This window comes from Canis lupus, assembly GCF_048164855.1.
Source record: "Canis lupus baileyi chromosome Y unlocalized genomic scaffold, mCanLup2.hap1 SUPER_Y_unloc_5, whole genome shotgun sequence".
In the NCBI taxonomy this organism is placed as follows: Eukaryota; Metazoa; Chordata; class Mammalia; order Carnivora; family Canidae; genus Canis; species Canis lupus.
The window spans coordinates 460,379-480,054 of record NW_027326473.1 but is presented as its reverse complement, the minus strand read 5'-3'; the positions used below and the strand labels follow the sequence as shown (position 1 = coordinate 480,054).

Here is a 19,676-nt window from a genome sequence, read left to right as displayed (position 1 = left end):
ATTTATTGAAGAGACTGTCTTTCTTCCAGTGGATAGTCTTTCCTCCTTTATCAAATATTAGTTGACCATAAAGTTGAGGGTCCACTTCTGGCTTCTCTATTGTGTTCCATTGATCTATGTGTCTATTTTTGTGCCAGTACCACACTGTCTTGATGACCACAGGTTTGTAGTACAACCTGAAATCTGTCATTGTGATGCCCCCAGATATGGTTTTCTTTTTTAAAATTCCCCTGGCTATTCGGGGTCTTTTCTGATCCCACATAAATCTTAAAATACTTTGTTCTAAGTCTCTGAAGAAAGTCCATCGTATTTTGATAGGGATTGCATTATACGTGTAAATTGTCCAGGGTAACATTGACATTTTCACAATATTAATTCTGCCAATCCATGAACATGGAATATTTTTCCATCTCTTTGTGTCTTCCTCAGTTTCTTTCAGAAGTGTTCTATAGCTTTTAGGGTATAGATTCTTTACTTCTTTGGTTAGGTTTATTCCTAGGTATCTTAGGCTTTTGGGTGCAATTGTAAATGGGATTGACTCCTTAATTTCTCTTTCTTCAGTCTCATTGTTAGTGTATAGAAATGCCATTGATTTCTGGGCATTGATTTTGTATCCTACCACGCTACCAAATTGCTGCATGAGTTCTAACAATCTTGGAGTGGAGGCTTTTGGGTTTTCTATGTAGAATGTCATTGGCGAAGAGGGAGAGGTTGACTTCTTCTTTGCCAATTTGAATGCCTTTAATGTCTTTTTGTTGTCTGATTGCTGAGGCTAGGACTTCCAGTACTATGTTGAATAGCATTGGTGAGAGTGCACATCCCTCTCTTGTTCCTGATCTTAGGGGAAAGGCTCCCAGTGCTTCCCCATTGAGAATGATATTTGCTGTGGGCTTTTCATAGATGTCTTTTAAGATGTCGAGGAATGTTCCCTCTATCCCTACACTCTGAAGAGTTTTGATCAGGAATGGATGCTGTATTTTGTCAAATGCTTTCTCTGCATCTAAGGAGAGGATCATATGGTTCTTGATTTTTCTCTTGCTGATATGATGAATCACATTGATTGTTTTACGAGTGTGTTGAACCAGCCTTGTGTCACGGGGATAAATCCTACTTGGTGATGGTGAATAATTTTCTTAATGTACGGTTGGATCCTATTGACTAGTATCTTGTTGAGAATGTTTGCATCCGTGTTCATCAGGGATATTGGTCTGTAATTCTCCTTTTCGGCGGGGTCTTTGTCTGGTTTTGGAATTAAGGTGATGCTGGCCTCATAGAATGAATTTAGAAGTACTCCATCTCTTTCTTTCTTTCCAAACAGCTTTAGTAGAATAGGTATGGTTTCTTCTTTAAATGTTTGATAGAATTCCCCTGGGAAGCCTTCTAGCCCTGGACTTTTGTGTGTTGGGTAGTTTTTGATGACTGCTCTAATTTCCTCCCTGGTTATTGGCCTGTTCAGGTGTTCTATTTCTTCCTGTTCCAGTTTTGGTAGTTTGTGGCTTTCCAGGAACGCGTCCATGTCTTCTAGATTGCCTAATTATTGGCGTATAGCTGTTCATAATATGTTTTTAAAATCATTTGTATTTCCTTGGTGTTGGTAGTGATCTCTCCTTTCTCACTCATGATTTTATTAATTTGAGTCTTCTCCCTCTTCTTTTAATAAGGCTGGCTAATGGTTTCTACCTTATTAATTCTTTCTAAGAACCAACTCCTGGTTTTGTTGATCTGTTCCACAGTTCTTCTGGTCTCGATTTTGTTGAGTTCTGCTCGAATCTTAATTAACTCTCTTCTTCCCTTGGGCGTAGGATCTATTTGCTGTTTTTTTATCTAGCTCCTTTAGGTGTTAGGTTAGCTTTTGTATTTGAGTTCTTTACAGTTTTTGAATGGATGCTTGTATTGCAATGTTTTTCCCCCTTAGGACTGCTTTTGCTGCATCCCAAAGATTTTGAATGGTTGTATCTTCATTCTCATTAGTTTCCATGAATCTTTTTAATTCTTCCTTAATTTCCTTGTTGACCCTTTCATCTTTTAGCAGGACGGTCCTTAACCTCCACGTGTTTGAGGTCCTTTGAAATTTGTTGTGATTTAGTTCTAATTTCAAGGCATTATGGTCTGAGAATATGCAGGGGACGATCCCAATCTTTTGGTATCGGTTCAGACCTAATTTGTCACCCCGTATGTGGTCTATTCTGGAGAAAGTTCTATGTGCACTTGAGAAGAATGTGTATTCAGTTGAGTTTGGATGTAAAGTTCTGTAGATATATGTGAAATCCATCTGGTCCAGTGTATCATTTAAAGCTCTTGTTTCTTTGGAGATGTTGTACCTAGAAGTCTTATCTAGTATAGAATGCGCTAGATTGAAGTCACCAAGTATAAGTGTATTATTATCTAAGTATTTCTTCACTTTGGTTATTAATTGATTTAAATATTTGGCAGCTCCCACATTCGGGGCATATATATTGAGGATTGTTAAGTCCTCTTGTTGGATAGATCCTTTAAGTATGAGATAGTGTCCCTCTTCATCTCTCACTACAGTCTTCCGGGTAAATTTTAGTTGATCTGATATAAGGATGGCTACTCCTGCTTTCTTTTGAGGACCATTTGAATGGTAAATGGTTCTCCAACCTTTTATTTTCAGGCTGTAGGTGTCCTTCTGTCTAAAATGAGTTCTTGTAGACAGCAAATTAGATGGGTCCTGCTCTTTTATCCAGTCTGAAACTCTGTGCCTTTTGATGGGGTCATTCAGCCCATTCACATTCACAGTTACTATTGAAAGATATGAGTTTAGTGTCATCATGATATCTATTCAGTCCTTGTTTTTATGGATATTTCCACTGAACTTCTTTTTCAAGGGGAATTTTAAGAGTCCCCCTTAAGATTTCTTTCAGAGCTGCTTTGGAGGTCACATATTCTTTCAGTTCCTGCCTGTCTTGGAATCTCTTTATCTCTCCTTCCATTTTGAATGAGAGCCTTCCTGGATAAAATCTTCTTGCTTGCATGTTCTTCTCATTTACGACCCTGAATATATCCTGCCAGCCCTTTCTGGCCTGCCAGGTCTCTGTGGAGAGGTCCGCTGTTACCCTAATACTCCTCCCCATAAAAGTCAGGGATTTCTTGTCTCTTGCTGCTTTAAGGATCTTCTCTTTATCTTTGGAATTTGAAGCTTAACTATTAGATGTCGAGGTGTTGAATGGTTTTTATTGATTTTAGGGAGGGATCTATTTCCTGGATCTGAATGCCTGTTTTCCTTCCCAGATTAAGAAAGTTTTCAGCTAGGATTTGTTCAAATACGTATTCTGGCCCTCTGTACTTTTCGGTGCCCTTGGGAACCCCAATTAAATGTAGGTTTTTCTTCCTCAGGCTGTCATTTATTTCCCTTAATATATCCTCATGGTCTTTTAATTGTTTGTCTCTTTTTTCCTCAGTTTCCCTCTTTGCCATCAACTTGTCTTCTGTGTCACTCACTCGTTCTTCCACCTCGTTAAACCCTCGTCGTTAGGACTTCTAGTTTGGAGTGCATCTCATTCAATTGATTTTAATTTCTGCGTGATTAGATCTAAATTCTGCAGTCATGAAATCTCTTGAGTCCTTTATGCTTTTTTTTCTAGAGCCACCAGTAGCTTTATAATAGTTCTTCTGAATTGGCTTTCTGACATTGAATTGTAATCCTAATTTTGTAACTCAGTGGGAGAGAGGACTGTTTCTGATTCTTTCTTTAGAGGTGTGGTTTTCCTTCTCGTCATTTTGCTCAGTGCAGAATGGCCAAAAACAAGTTGTATTGGGAAAAGGAGAAAAAGAGAGGAGAGAAAGAAGGAAAGAAAAGAGAAAAAGAAAAAATAATAAAGGAATAAAAATAAAAAATAGAAAGAAAAGGAAAGAAAGGAAAAGGGTGGGGGAAGCATACAGAAATCAAAAAGAAAAAAAAAACACAGGGGAGTATCTTCTGATTCTGTATACAGTAAGTCACTTGACTTCCCCTGGAACTTGTCTAGCTGGTGTTCTTGTTGAGGGGCCTGTTATGCTGATTTTCAGTGTTAGCACTTGGGGGAGCTGCTCTGCCCCCTGCCTGGTTCATGGCTCAGTGTGGGTTGTTTACTCCATGAGGCTCAGGAGGAACAACCACAGTGGCAGCGGCAAGCTCTGGAGTCTGGATTCAGCTACCCCAGTTACTATGGAGTTCTCAGTCTGCAGGGGCCTGGATGCTCAGCTCGGAGCAGTAGTGTCCTTGCTGTCCTGGGCGCTCCTGGCCTCCGTCTGTCCCTGGGGGGAGGTCGGATCCTGGGCTGTGTCCCCGGAGTGCTGTGCTCCCGGGCCTGTGCTGTTGGATTCGCACTTCCAGCCGTGCAGCCCCCTCTGCGGAGCCCCCACCTGAGCCCCTGCCTGAGTCCCTCTGAGCTGCTTCCGGGGCACGCAGCCCCCTCTTCTCGGATTCTCCCACCAAGCCTCCCCGAGCCCCCCCAGTGCAGCCCCCTCCCCGCCGAGCTGCTCCCGAGTCCAGCCGTGTGCCACTGCAGCCTTTTAGGGAGCTGGGCACGGTCTCCCCAGGGCGCAAGTGTCTGTTAGAGTCCCATGGAGCCTGAGGGCATCCCCGCCCTCCTGGGGTCCTGCTCTAACTCCTTGCGAGCCCCTTTCTGTCCGGGAAGATTGGTGAAGGTCCTGCTTTTCTGGGAGGGTGCTTTCCTGTCCTGGGGGCACTCGCCCCCTCCTTACCCCAGCTCCTAGCGGGCCTCTCCCCCTCGGATGCCTTTTGTTTCTTTCTTTATTTTTTCCCCGTCTTTCTACCTTGATAGAAGCGTGAACTCTTCTCACTGTAGCATTCCAGCTGTTCTCTCTTTCAATCTCAGGCTGAATTCATAGATTTTCAGGGTGAAGGTTATCTAGGTATTTTGGTGGTGACAGGTGACTTGGGGACCCTACTCTTCTGCCATCTTCAGTCCATAGGTTTTATTCTATATCATTTGTATTTCTTTGGTATTGGTTTGATCTCTCCTTTTCCATTCATGATTTTATTGAGTCTTTTCTCTTTTGTTTTTAATAAGGCTGGCTAATGGTTTATCTGTCTTACTAATTCTTTCAAAGAACCAACTCCTGGTTGCGCTGATCTGTTCTACAGTTCTTCTGGCCTCTGTTTCATTGAGTCCTGCTCGAATGTTTATTATCTCTCTTCTTCTGCTTGGTATAGGTTTTATTTGCTATTCTTTCTCCAGTTTCTTTGAATGGGAAGTTAGCTTGTGTATTTGGATTTTTTCCAGTGTTTTGAAGGATGCTTCTATTGCAATATATTTCCCTTTTAGGATTACTTTTGCTATATCCCAAAGATCTTGAATGGTTGTATGTTCATTTTCGTTAGTTTCCATGAATCTTTGTCATTCTTCTCTAATTTCCTGGTTGACCCTTTCATCTTTTAGTTGAATGCTCTTAACCTCTACATACTTGAGTTTCTTACAGAGTTCTTCTTGTGACTGAGTTCTAGTTTCAAAGCATTGTGCTCTGAAAATATGTAGGGGACAACCCCAATCTTTTGGTATTGGTTGAGACCTGATTTGTGACCCAGTGTGTGGTCTGTTCTGGAGAAAGTTTCATATGCACTTGAGAAGAATGTATATTCATTTACATCCGGATGGTAAGTTCTGTATATATGTGTGAAATCCATCTGGTCCAGCGTATCATTTAAAGCCCTTGTTTCTTTGGTGATGTCATGCTTAGAATATCTGTCATTTCAGAAAGTGCCATGTTGATATTTCTTACTATTTAGTGTATTATTATCTAAGTACGTATTTTTTGGTTATTACTTGATTAATGTACGTGTCAGCTCCCACAGTAGGGGCATAACTCTTCATGATTGTTAGGTCTTCTTTTTGGATAGATCCTTTAAATATGATGCAGCGTCCCTCTCCATCACTTACTACAGTCTTTGGGATAAACTTTAATTTATCTGATATCAGGATGGCTACCCCAGCTTTCCTTTGAGGACCATTTAAATGGTAAATGATTCTCCACCCTTTCATTTTCAGGCTGGAGATGTCCTTAGGTTTCAAATGAGTCTCTTGTAGACAGCCAATCGTCTTGCTTTTGTCCATTCTGAAACCCTGCATCTTTTGATGGGATCATTTAGCCCATTCACCTTAAGAGTAACTATTGAAAGAAAGAATTTAGTTTCATCATAATACCTATTCAATTCTTGTTTTTGTGGATTATTTCTTTGGGCTTCCTCTTTCTTATACAGGGTTCCCCTCAATATTTCTTCCAGAGCTGGTTCAGTGGTCACATAATCTTTCAGTTTATGCCTATCTTGGAATCTCTTTATTTCTCCTTCCATTCTGAATTAGAGCCTTGCTGGATAAAGTATTCTTTGCTGCATAGTCTTCTCATTTAGGACAGCCCTTTTCTGGCTTTTCAGGTCTCTGTGGAGAGGTCTGCTGTTACTGTAATATTTATCACCATATAATTTAGAATTCTCTTGTCTATTGCTGTTTTGAGGATTTTGTCTCTATCTTTGGAATTTGCAAGTTTCACTATTAAATGTCAGGGTGTTGAAAGTTTTTTATTGATTTTGGGGGGAACCTCTTTATCTCCTGGATCTGAATGCCTGTTTCTCTCCCAAATTAGGGAAGTTCTCAGCTATGATTTATTCAAATATGCTTTATGGCCCTCTGGCCCTGTTGATGCTCTCTAGAATCCCAATTAGATGTAGATTTTTCTTAATGAGGCTGTCATTTATTTTCCTTACACTTTCCTCATGGTCTTTTACTTGTTTTTCTCTTTTTGCCTCAGCTTCCTTCCTTGTCATCAGCATGTCTTCAATGTCTGTCGCTCACTCTTTTTTCCATGTCGTTAACCCTCATTGTTAGGACCTCCTGTTTGGATTGCATCTCATTTCATTGATTTTTAATTTTGCTGATTAGATCCAAGTTCTGCAGTCATGGAGTCTCTTGAATCCTTTATGCTTTTTTCAAGAACCACCAGTAGCTTTATAATTGTGCATCTGAATTGGCTTTCTGACTTTAAATTGTAATCCAAATTCTGTAATTCTGTGGCAGAGAATACTGTTCTGATTTGTTTTGTGGTGATTTCTTCTTTCTAGTCATTTTGCCCAGTGCAGAGTAGGTGTATAAGCCAGCTGAATCAAAAATATGAACCACTACCCAAGTAAATTTCACCCTAGATGATTCTGATGAGGTCAGAGACTTGGAAATGAAAAAAAAGTCAGAACACAAAATAAAACAAAGGGACCACTAAAGTGAAAACAAATTTTAAAGAAAAGTAGAAAATATAGAAGGCCAGGAATCCCAAAAAAAGAAGAGGAAAAAGATAAAAAAAGATATAAAAGCAAAAGTAAAGGTGGGGGAGGAATGAGAAAAAAAGGTGGGTTGGGAGATGGTGGTGGTGAGTAAGTTGTAGTGTAGGGAGAATGTAGTCCACCTGTGAGGTAGTAGAGGGTAATACTTTTGGTTCTGGGTGTATTAAGTTCTGTATGTGAGAAGATGCTCAGTCTCAAATGTATATAAACCAGAAATACTTGTAGAGAGCTCCACCATTGACCACCAAAACAGAAATGAGTTAAAAGAAGGGGGCAGAATTAGAATGAATAGAAAATGTAATCTCACAGAATGAACCAGCACAGTATACCACGTGGTTCTTGGTGCATGCTGGTCATATTTTAGAAGGCATTAACTTCCGCCATTATAAGATGAAATGAGGCAGAGAAAACAAACACAGAACAAAAACCCGTATCTCTATCCCAAAATTAAACTGGGTATGTTGAAGGGAACTAGAACTGCAAAATATATCTAAGTCATGTAATTGTAGAAGTATGAAAGTCAAAAAGGAAGAAACTTAAAAATGAAGAGGTGGTAAAATATTGTAGTTAATGTGGGAAAAGAAAACAAAATTGGAAATTTACAGTCTGATCTAAAAACAGGTACTGGAAAAAGGAAGAGAAATAAGGGAGGGGTACTCTCTGGTTCTATATAGTATAAATCCCTCAACTTCCCCTGGAGCTTTATAGTGCTGCTTGGTCAAGAACTTGCTCTTTCCCTGTTCTTCCAGCTGGGGGAGGGGCCTGCTGTGGTGATTCTCAGGTGTTTGCACCTGGGGGAGCTGCCCCACCCCCTGCCAGATGCTGGGCTCTGTGGGAGCTGTTTACCCTGTGAGGCCTCTGTTCCCGGGCAGTACTACCTCTCTCAGTCACAGAGGGAAACAAGGGTGAGGAACCCTACTTTTTTTTTTTTTTTTGGAGTTCAATTTGCCAACATAGAGCATAACACTCAGTGCTCATCCCATCAAGTGCTCCCCTCAGTGCCTGTCACCCAGTGACCCCCACACCCCACTCACCTCTCTTTCTACCACCCCTTGTTCTTTCCCCAGAGTTAGGAGTCTCTAATGTTCTGTCTCCCTTTCTGATATTCCCCACTCATTTTTCTCCTTTCCCCTTTATTCCCTTTCACTATTTTTTATATTCCCCAAATGAATGAGACCATATAATGTTTGTCCTTCTCCAATTGCCTTATTTCACTCAGCATAATACCCTCCAGTTCCATCCATGTTGAAGCAAATGATGGGTATTTGGAGGACTCTACTCTTCCTCCATCTTGCCTAAAATTATTATGTTTTTTATTGTTTTTGCATATTTGGGTACTCCCATGTTGGTTCATAAATATATGCAATTTTAATATCTGCTTCTTGGAATGTTGTCTTTATTGTGAAATGGTGTTCTTGTCTGTTGTTACAGTCTTTGTTTTAAAGTTTAGTTTGCCTGCAGAGCCTTTATTTTAACTTGTTATATGAAAAATATTTCTGCATCCCCTCAGTTTCAATCTGCATTTGTCTTTGGGTCTAAAATGAATCTCTGGTAGGCAGCATACAGATGGGTCTTGTGTTTTTATCCATTCTGACACCCTATGTGTACTTGCTCCAATTACATTTAGAATAAGTATTGATAGATATGTATATATTTTTATCATGTCTGGCTGTATGTAAAGATTATCTCTGAACCTTTGTTCTCTTTTTCATGGTTTGTTCATTTTCTTTAGTAATTTATATTTGCTCTTTTTTTGTACTTTGCATATTTATTAGTGCTTTTTGATATACTATTACCATTAGTTTTTGTTGTTGTTCATTTAAGTTTAAACCTATTCTTTTCTCCCGTTTTTCTCTTTAGTTCAGCCTGATTACTTTGTTACTTTGTTCTATGTCACTAATTCTTTCCTATGTTTCTTCCATCCTTGTGTTCATTCCATCCAGCATGTTTCACATTTTATTGTGAGACTCTGTTTATTGACCCTTCCAGCTGTGCCATGTTTTTGTCATCTCTCTGCTAATGGCCTCACTGATGTCCTCCACTTTTCAGAATCCAGTGACTATTCTTTTCATCATTGCTTTAAAATCCTTATCAGGCTTTGTTACTTATATCTGTTTCACTTAGATCTTTGACTGTGGCCTTGTTCTGTTCTTTCATTTGAGACAGGTTCATCTGACTTACTTTGACTCTATGTGTCTGTTTCTATGTTTTCAGAAAGTCAGAAAGGAGAACTCCTGGTTGTAGCATTATTAGCAGGTCAGATAGCCAGCATCTCTGCAGCCCTTCTCCTACAGGCATCTCCATGCCTAGGTTGCAAAGTGAGGGAGCATAGTAGGGCTGCCAGCTCCTTGTTTTTGAAATCAGTTGAACAGATCTATGCCATTGGCCCATGACATTGTGTAAACTGCTTCGTGTATGCTGTCTCTCCATGCAGGTTCTGCCTCCTTAAGCCGAGTGACCCAGCTGTCACTTGCCTGCCCAGCTCTCCCAGTGCCACATCAGCCAACCTCCAAATCTCGAGGCTCCAAGTCCCACTGGTTATATGAACTAATGGAATTTAGTCCCTCTGGTGTTTAAAACCCAATATTATGGGATTAGTATTCCCTGTTGAGCTCCCAGGTGGGAGGGCCCATTTCTCTGCCTGCTCCTCTTGCGATTGCCTCCCTCCTGCCCGCAGCATCCCCCACCTTTCTGACATCCGTAACCTTTCAGGTGCAACTCTCTGTATTTCGTCATGGAATTGGCTCTGCTAGTCTTTTTTGATTCTTTTTAAAAAACTTTTGAAATTCACTTTAACATATAGTGTATTATTAGTTTCAGAGTTACATTTAGTGATTTATCAGTCTTATATAACACACAGGGCTCGTCACATGTGTCCTCCTAAATGTCCATCCCACAGTTATCCCATTCCCCACTCATCTCCCTTCTAGCAACCCTCAGTTTGGTTCTTTTTAAATTTTTTTTGTTTTCTTTTTATTTTTGCTTTGTCTTTTTAAAATTTAAATTCAATTTGCCAACATAGGGTATAACACCCAGTGCTTATCCCATCAAATGCCCTCCTCAGTGCCCATCACCCAGTCACCCTATCTCCCCACCTACGTCCCCTTCCTCAACCTTTTGTTTGTTTCCCATAGTTAGGAGTCTCTCATGGTTTGTTTCCCTCTCTAATTTTGTTTCCCTCTCTAATTTTGTTTCTTATAGTTGAGTCTCTTATGGTTTGTCTCCCTCACTGATTTTTCTTATTTAATTTTCCCCTCCCTTCTCCTATGTTCATCTGTTCCGTTTCTTAAATTCCATATATGAGTGAATTTTTTATTTTACCTCTGTTTGACTTATTTTTTAAATTTATTTACTTTTTATTGGAGTTCAATTTGCCAATTTGCTATATTGAACAATATAGCAATTTGTTCAATTTGCTATATTCAACATATAGCATAACACCCAGTGCTCATCCTGCCAAGTGCCCCCCTCAGTGCCCATCACCCAGTCACCACAACCCCTCTCCGCCCCCCACCCACTTCCCTTTCCCCTACCCCTTGTTCGTTTCCCAGAGTTAGGTGTCTTTCATGTTCTGTCATCCTCACTGATATTTTCACTCCTTTATTCCCTTTCACTAATATTTATATTCCCCAAATGAATGAGACCATATAATTTTTGTCCTTTTCTGATTGACTTATTTCACTCAGCATAATACTCTCCAGTTCCATCCATGTGTTGGACTTATTTTGGTTCATATAATGCCCTTTAGTTGTATCCATGTCATTGCAAATGGCAAGATTTTAGTCTTCCTGATGGCTGAGTTGTATTCCATTGTATATGTATACTACATCTTCTTTATCCATTCATCTGTTGATGGACATCTGGACTCTGTCCAAAGTCTATTGGGGACATTGCTGTGATAAACATTGGGGTACAAGTCGCCCTTCAGATCACTATATTTATTTCTTTTGGGTAAATACCCAGTAGTGCAATTGCTGGATTGTAGGGTAATTACCTAATTCTGTTTTTAACTTTTTGAGGAACCTCCATGCTCTTTTCCAGAGTGGCTGCACCACTTTCTGCCAGTTTTTATTGATAATACCTATTTTTAAACATGGGATGGTTGAGTTCAGGACCCTCCTACTCTGCCATCTTCCCTTTAGCCTATTTTAGCATTCCTTGTTGAAGCAAGCCTTATGGTGGCAAAATCTCTCAGCTTTTGCTTCTCTGGGAAAGTATTTATATTCTCATTTTCTGGTGGACAGCTTTGCCAAAGGACTATTCTGGCTCTCAATTTTTTTCTTTTAACATTTCAAAAATATTATCCCACTCTTCCCTGGCCTATGAAGTATCTCTTTTGCTGATGGTCAAATGAGTTACCATATAAGTTTCCGAATTTGTTTCTCTGATGCTTTTGAGAACCTCTCTTTGTATGTAATTTAGACAATTTTATTACAATGTTTTCTAGAGGATTGTTTTAGAATGAAATATAATTAGGTGATCTTTTAGCTGTATGACCTTGGATGTCCTAAGTTTCTGTTCAGATGTTAAATTCTCAACCATTTTGTAAATTATTTTCTCTTAAAGTGTAATTGAACATATAATGTTATGTTAGTTTCAAGTGCACAACATTATGATTCAGCATAATATGCTTTCCCATGTGATCACCACAGTAAAATTATCTAAGATTGGTCACCATACCTAGTTGGGTTTTTAAAATATTTTTAATTTAAATTTAGTTTGCCAACATATAGTATAACACCCAGTGCACATCCCATCAAGTGCCTTCCATCATGAAGTTACCCCATCCACCCACCCACCTCCCCTTCCTCAACCCTTCATTTGTTTCCCAAAGTTAGGAGTATCTCATGGTTTGTCTCTAATTTTTCCCACTCAATTCCCCTTCTTTCCCTTATAATCCCTTTCACTATTTCTTATATTCCATGTATGAGTGAAACCGTATGATGATTGTCCTTCTCTAATTGACTTATTTAACTCAGCATGATACCCTCCAATTCCATCCTTGTCAAAGCAAATGGTGGGTATTCATCCTTTCTGATGGCTGAGTAATATTCCATTACCATACCTAGTTATTGACATTATTTACTATAATATTTTGCTAAATTGCATTACCGTGTTTTGTTCATTTTATACTAGCAAGTTTGCACATGTTAAATTCATTTCCCTATTTCACTCATTCTCTCATCCCCTCCCATCTAGTACCTGGTGAATTGTTCTTTGTGTGTGTTAGTTTCAGTTTTCCTTTGTTTGTTTATATGTGTTTTAAATGCCAATATAGATAAGGAAATCATTAAGTTCTCATCTTTCTCTTTTCATTTCTCTTTCATCTTTTCATTTAGCATAGCACTCGAGGTCTATCCATGTTATCAAATAGCAAGATTTTATTGCTTTTTTATGTTTGAGAAATAAACACATGCACACACACTGGCCACATATTCTTTGTCCATTTATCTGTCGGTGGACAGTTAGGATACTTCCATATCTTGGCTGTTATAAGTAGTGCTGCAATAAAAATATGGTCTTTACAATTAATGTTTCCATTTTCTTTTGATAAATACCCAGACCTGGAATTACTGGGTCTCATGGAAGTCCTATTGTTAAATTTTTTTGGAACTTCCATAGTGACTGCAACATTTGGATTCCCACCAAACATTCAGGAGGGTTTCCTTTTCTCTGTATTGTTACCAACACTTGCTATTTCTTGTGGTTTTGATAATAGCCAGGTGTGAGATGGTATCTCATTGTGTTTCTAATTTGTATTTCTCTCATAATGAGTGATGTTGGACATCTTTTCATGTGTCTGTTGGCCCTCTGGATGTTGTTTTTGGGAAAATGTTTGTTGACACCTTCTGCTCTGTTTTAATTGAATTGTTGTTGGTTGATACTAAGTTATATCAGTTACATCAGTTATAAATTTTGAATATTAGCCTCTTATTATTTATGTCATTTGCATATGTCTTCCTGAATCACTATGATATCTTTTCATTTGGTTGGTATTTTTCTTTGCTACAAAAGATTTTTAGTTTAATGTAGTTTCATTTGTTTATTTTTGTCTTTGTTTTCTTGCCCCAGCAAAAGAAATTATTGCTGAGACTGATGTCAGGGATTTCCTGACTTGTTTTCCTCTAGAAGCTTCTAGCCTGTGTTTAACTTATTAACCCATTTTGAATTTATTTTATATATGACTTAAAGTAGTCTAGTTTCATTTTTTGCAAGAAGGCATCCAGTTTGCCTAACAGTATTTATTGAAGAACCTATCTTTTCCCCCATTATATATTCTTGCCTCCTTTACCAAAGACTAATTTACCTGTGTTACTTGGGTTTTTGCCTAGATTGCATATTCTGTGCCTGTTTTTGTGCCAGTATCATATTGCTTTGATTACTCTAGTTCTGTAATAGAGTTTGAAATAAGGAAGACTGATACCTTCAGTTTGAACTTAGTTCTCGGGATTGCTTTGATCATTCACTGTCCTTTGTGCTTTATGTTTTAAGGTTATTTTTCCAGTTATCTGAAAGATGCCATTGGTGTTCTAGCAGAGATCACACTGAATCTGTAGATTGTTTTGGATAAAAGGGATAATTTAATTAGTTCTTCCAATCCAAGTCCAAGGTACATTTTTCAATATATTAGTGTCATCTTAGTTCCATCTGTCAGTTTATTTAAAAGTTCAAGTCCTCTAGTCCTATTTCATTCAGGTTGCTTGGTGTTTTTTCACTGCTTACATTTTATTTTATTTGTGTTTTGTGTATAACTGTACATGGGATTGTTTTTCTTAATTTCTCTTTTTGGTAGTTAATACTGAATAGAATGCAGTGCATAGCCTGGCTCCCACTTTCTTGAATTCATAACTTAGTTTATATAGTGATTTTTGGTGGAGTCTTGAGCATTTTCCCCATATGTATTATGTTAGTTGTAAATAGTGATAGTTTTATTTCTCTTACAATTTTGATGCCTCTTATTTTTTTTTATTTTTTGACTGCTGCAGTTAGGACTTCCAGTACTATGTTGAACAGCAGTAGTGATAGAGCATCCTGACCATAGAGAAAAAGCTTCACTTTTGAGTGTGATGTCAGCTGTGGGTTTGTTATCCACAACCTTTATTATATTGAATATAATAAAATTATATTTAAATTGAATAAAATAAAATTTCCTCTAAGTTTACTTCATTGAGATTTTTTGTCATGAATGGATTTTGAATGTCAAATGCTTTTCCATCCTGTGTTGAGATGATCATGATTTTTGTCATCCTTTTTTTGTGCGTATGTTCTGTTACATTAATTTGCAGATGTTGAACCACACTTGCAATCCTAAGTAAATCCTACTTTGTCCCATAATATGATTATTTTAGTGTATTTTTGGATTTGATTTGCTAATATTTTGTTGTGGATTTTTGTGACTATACTCATTAGAAGTATTGGCCTGTAATCCTTGTAAGTTTAACAGCAGCAAACAGGATAGTTTTTTAAAATCACTTTTATTGAACTAAGATGACTTTGTAGGGCAGTCTGAACCTCAGAAGAGACAAAACACAAGTACTGGCTCACTTATATTAGTCTGAGGAGGAAATAATATCTATGCATGGGGATATTATATTTTAACAAATTGCTTAAGGTTTGATAAAATTACTCAGAGATTATAGAATACATGAAGCTAAAGACATAAAAGGGAGTTCAAATTAACTTGACACTTTTCTCCCATAAACCTCACTAAGTAGAAGTTTAGGGGAAAGGTTGTGAAAACTGGAGAAAGCCCTCTATGGAACAATCCTAAAAGACACCAATATCATTGCAAGAGATGCCTAAATTCTTCTTTTAAAAGCAAAATTATAAACCCACTAAATGAGAAACAATAAAACTTTTTCATTTCAAATTCAAAACATATTTCATTTGCTTCTCTCTTTATCTTTATTATGTATTTCCTTTTAGTGACTTGAGTTCAGTTATCTTTTCTTTTTTGAGCTCCTTCTGTTACTGATTTGAGATGTTTCTTTTTTAAATGTGTACATTTATACCTTTAAGTTTGCCTTTGAACACTGCTCTACAGTATTCTATAGTTTTATTTTTAGTTGTATTCTTTCTCACTCATTTCTAAGTATTTTCTACTTTCCCTAGTGATTTATTTTTTAAAATTTATTTATTTATTTTACAGAGAGAGAGAAAAAGAGAGAGAGAGAACGTGCGTGAGGGGAGGGGCAGAGGGAGAGGGAGAGGAAGAGAAATCCTCAAGCAGACTCCCCGCTGAGCGTGGAGCCAGATGCAGGGCTTGATCCCACGACCCTGAGATCATGACCTGAGCTGAAATCAAGAGTTGGACGCTTAACCGACTGAGCCACCCAGGCACCCCTTCTAGTGATTTGTTCTTAACCTGTTGGTTATTTAGAAGTCTATTATTTATATCGATGTATTTTTTTTATTGATTCCTAGGTTGAGTCTATTATGTTTGGAGATAATACTTGGCATGAGTTTGATCTTTTATGCATTGTGTGTAAAAAAGCATTATATTTATGTGTATAAAAATATTTTGTGTATAAAAACATTATGCTAAATGAAAGAAGCCAGACATAATAGGTCCGTTATTGTATATTCTTTCCATGTTATATTTGAAAAGTAGGCAAACCATAGATAAAGTAGGAAGAGTAGTAGTAACCATATCATGGGGAATGGGGAGTAAAGAACGATTACTTTAATGTATATGGGCTATTTTCTAGAGTGGTGACATTGTTTTGAAACCAGAGATTGATGATAGTTGCACAACATTGTGAGTATGCTAAATGCTGCCGCCTATGTACTTAAAATTTTTTAAACATTTAAACAATTTAAAAGTGGTTAATTGTACGTTTGTCATTTCACTTCAAAAGGAAATATATGTCTGAAGAATAGAATTGATAAATGAAGGTATCTTTATTAGAGATGGTAAATTTAAAGCTTTACTGGAAAAAGAAGAGTTGAGATCACCCTAAAAAGGGAAGAGTAGAAACAGCATTTGAGCAACAAATAATATTGATGAAAGCACACACAGACCATCAAGTAGTAAAAATACAGAAAATGTTGAAAAATCAAAAGCAAGCCATTCTTCTTTGAGGATTTGGAAGTTTTATTTGGAATTTGCATCCTAGAAAGCAGTGAAAAAGATTATATATCGTAGCTGGAAACTCAGGTGATTTGGAAGATTACTATTGAAGGTTTAGAATATAAGAAAATATGGAAAAAGTTTGAAGTTAGAATTTTCAATGTTTTTAGAATATACTATAAAACTAAAAAATAAGTTATACATGTCTTTTTATATTTGTCAGAGGCTAAAATGAGAAAGTCTCTGAAAATAAACAATTGAATGTGAAGAATAGAAAAATTAACTTACACTTGAATAAATTATTGATGGACTAATTTTATGCACACAAGATAAATTTTACTTTGTATCTTTGACATGACATTTAAACATGGTATCTTGAAACATGGTAGCATAGAACCACAAGAGAGAGTTCTTGACCAAAGAACACACAGTTATCTTAAAAGAACTGGAAATTCAAATCATAGCCACATGGTTTCCTATTAATTTTTCTGGTTAAAAGGAGACTAAAAATTGAGGATGACTTAATGAAAACTTAATCTCAAAAGGATACTATATAAAAGATTTCCATTAAAAGCAAAAATGAATTATACATGTTTTGTGTTCTCTCTACAAAAATTATCTTTCAAATTTTAATTTTCATAACCTGGTTATTTTGAAATTTTATGTATTACCATTTTATCTTTTAATTATTTTTATTAGATAGAGGAACATACTATCACCACACAAAGAGTTTTCCAAGACCGACAATATCAGATTGATGCTGCAATTGTTCGCATTATGAAGATAAGGAAAACACTTAACCATAATGTACTTCTCTCAGAATTGTATAATCAGCTAAAATTTACACTAAAGGTAAAGAAATCTACCAAAAATTCAGTAGCATTGAGTACTTTAAGTTTATTAAGTAATTTTAAATAAAACTATATATCTTGTGAGTACTATGTCAGTGTGATTAGCATAGTGAGTAGAATATACTTATGTTCCTTTTTTTGTTATGCTTTATTAAATTATTGATTGTATCAATTTTATAAACAATAAATTATAACATTTTAAAAAGTAACAAAAAAGAAAAATTAACTTCATGATCCAATTTTAATATTTTTACTGTACCTCCCATGATGTAGATGCTCTTCCATGATGTATTACCTGTATAGAATACATTTAAGAGTTGATTTTCTTTCTATTGCTTGTAACTGAACACTTCCCAATTACTATCAGAGAGGCCTTTGGTCTCATTATGATAGTCTTTTTTCTCTATCTTTGCCTCTTATAAAGATTGATCTTGCTGATGTATTAAATATTACAATCTAGGGATCCCTGGGTGGCACAGCAATTTGGCGCCTGCCTTTGGTCCAGGGCGCGATCCTGGAGACCCGGGATCGAATCCCACATCGGGCTCCCGGTGCATGGAGCCTGCTTCTCCCTCTGCCTATGTTTCTGCCTCTCTCTCTCTCTCTGTGTGACTATCATAAATAAATAAAAATTAAAAAAAATAAATATTACAATCTAGACAATTATATAGCAGTATTTGGCAAATTCTTGGTTTTAAAAGTTGAGAGGTCTTTTTATAAACAGTTACAGGTATTTTGTTTGGTTCTTACAGTTTAGGTATTGGAATAAATTTTGGGAGGAAATTTCAAAAAAATTTTTCAAACAATCATCAATGTTTTGTACTCAAAATAAAGTGAAAAAATTGCTTATAGATTTTTTGTATATCCTAAATAATCAAAATATATATGCTACAAAATATATCGATTTCTAGACTAATGTATGGCTTATCTTATAAAGTCTGGAGCTTGTCAGTTAGGATTTCTTTCTTTTTTTTCTCACAGTTAGCTAGGATTTCAGTCCTATCTTATTTCATCTGTGTCCTCTTTTTGTGACTCTTGCAAACTTACATAAAATGTTTTATGTAAACTTCTCATGGAAAATGATAATTTTAATTAACAATTTATTCTAGCGTTATTAAGACATAAAAGTGGCCTGAAGTATAGTAAGTTCCTAGGAAAGGTTACATGTCCTACTACGTTAACCATTTTTTGTACTCTTGATTTTTTAAATTTAAAAGCTATGTCTTCTTTGAAGTAAAAATACTTACTTTTTAAGTCTTTCTGGATTCTCTACCCATGGCTCACTTGGGTACTTTAGTGTGGAATTATTTTTTTATGAGCCTTCTAATAAGTACAGCCTCCATATCCACTAAACACGTGCCTAAGAGAAACAGTTGTCTTGAAGGTATTAGCTGTTGTTCTATGGCAGTGGTTAGTTAATGAATATAACTTATTTTTCTCTGCAGAAGTTATTAAAGAAACTGAAAGTATGATTTTTTCCCAAATGCAGTCGAGTTGCATTTTTGTTTTATTCTTTATGTATTAATTGTGCTGTATTCCTATTTAGTACTTTTCTTATGTTGTGTAGATTTTATGGTAGTAATTTGTTTTAGTTAAGAAATTTGCTTGCTGAGAAATATAAATATTAAAAATATATATATGAAATGAAATAATTTGTTTTTTTGTATTTGAGGAGGGAACAGAAAATATTGTTAAATCACTTATTAATCCTAATAATTTACTTTATTTTATAGCCTTCTGATCTGAAGAAGAGAATAGAATCGTTAATTGAAAGAGACTACATGGAAAGAGATAAAGAAAATCCAAACCAGTACAAGTATATTGCATGAAGCTCTGGCCTTAACTTGAATACTTACCACTATTCCTACATTTAGTAGGTGGCTCACAGTCCTGTTAATTGATTAAAATATTCCATTAACACTTGAATAAAAATACATTAAAAATAAAAGTGGAGAATAAAAATTTTCATCAACATTTTCAATTTTAAAATACACAACTTTCTGAACGACAACTTTTTATTTTTGTATTTATTTTTATTTTTTTTATTGGAGTTGAATTTGTCAACATATACCATAACTCCCAGTGCTCATCCTGCCAAGTGCCCTGCTGAGTGCCGATCACACAGACACCCTAACACCAGCCACCTCCCCTTCCACTAGCCCTTGTTCATTTCCCAGAGTTAGGTGTCTCTCATGTTTTGTCACCCTCACTGATATTTGCACTCATTTTCTCTTATTTCCCTTTATTCCCTTTCAATAATTTCGATATTTCGAAAATGAATGAGACCATAGAATGTCTTTTTCCGATTGACTTATTTCAACAGTTCACATTCCCACCAAAAGTACAAGAAGGTTCCCCTTTCTGCACATCCTCTACAACATTTGTTGTTTCCTGTCTTGTTAAGTTTCCCCATTCTCATTGGTGTGAGGTAGTATCTCATTGTGGTTTTGATTTGTAT

The 19,676-nt window shown here is 36.6% G+C and overlaps 1 protein-coding gene across 6 annotated transcripts in view; it reads left to right on the top strand.

Annotated features, from left to right (window-relative positions):
* The window catches only part of LOC140629711 (cullin-4B-like), a 108,358-nt gene extending 89,172 nt beyond the window's left edge, over positions 1–19,186 (top strand). For 2 of the 6 annotated variants that reach the window (XM_072819284.1, XM_072819282.1), the window contains 2 exons: positions 17,067–17,219; positions 18,952–19,184. In XM_072819284.1, coding sequence (XP_072675385.1) covers positions 17,067–17,219; positions 18,952–19,047 — 249 coding nt within the window. In that variant the 3' untranslated portion in view covers positions 19,048–19,184. Of the gene's footprint in view, positions 1–17,066; positions 17,220–18,951 lie in introns of all 6 variants that reach the window. The other 4 variants (XM_072819286.1, XM_072819287.1, XM_072819283.1 and 1 more) reach the window with 3 other exon arrangements.
* Positions 19,187–19,676: the final 490 nt, after the last annotated feature.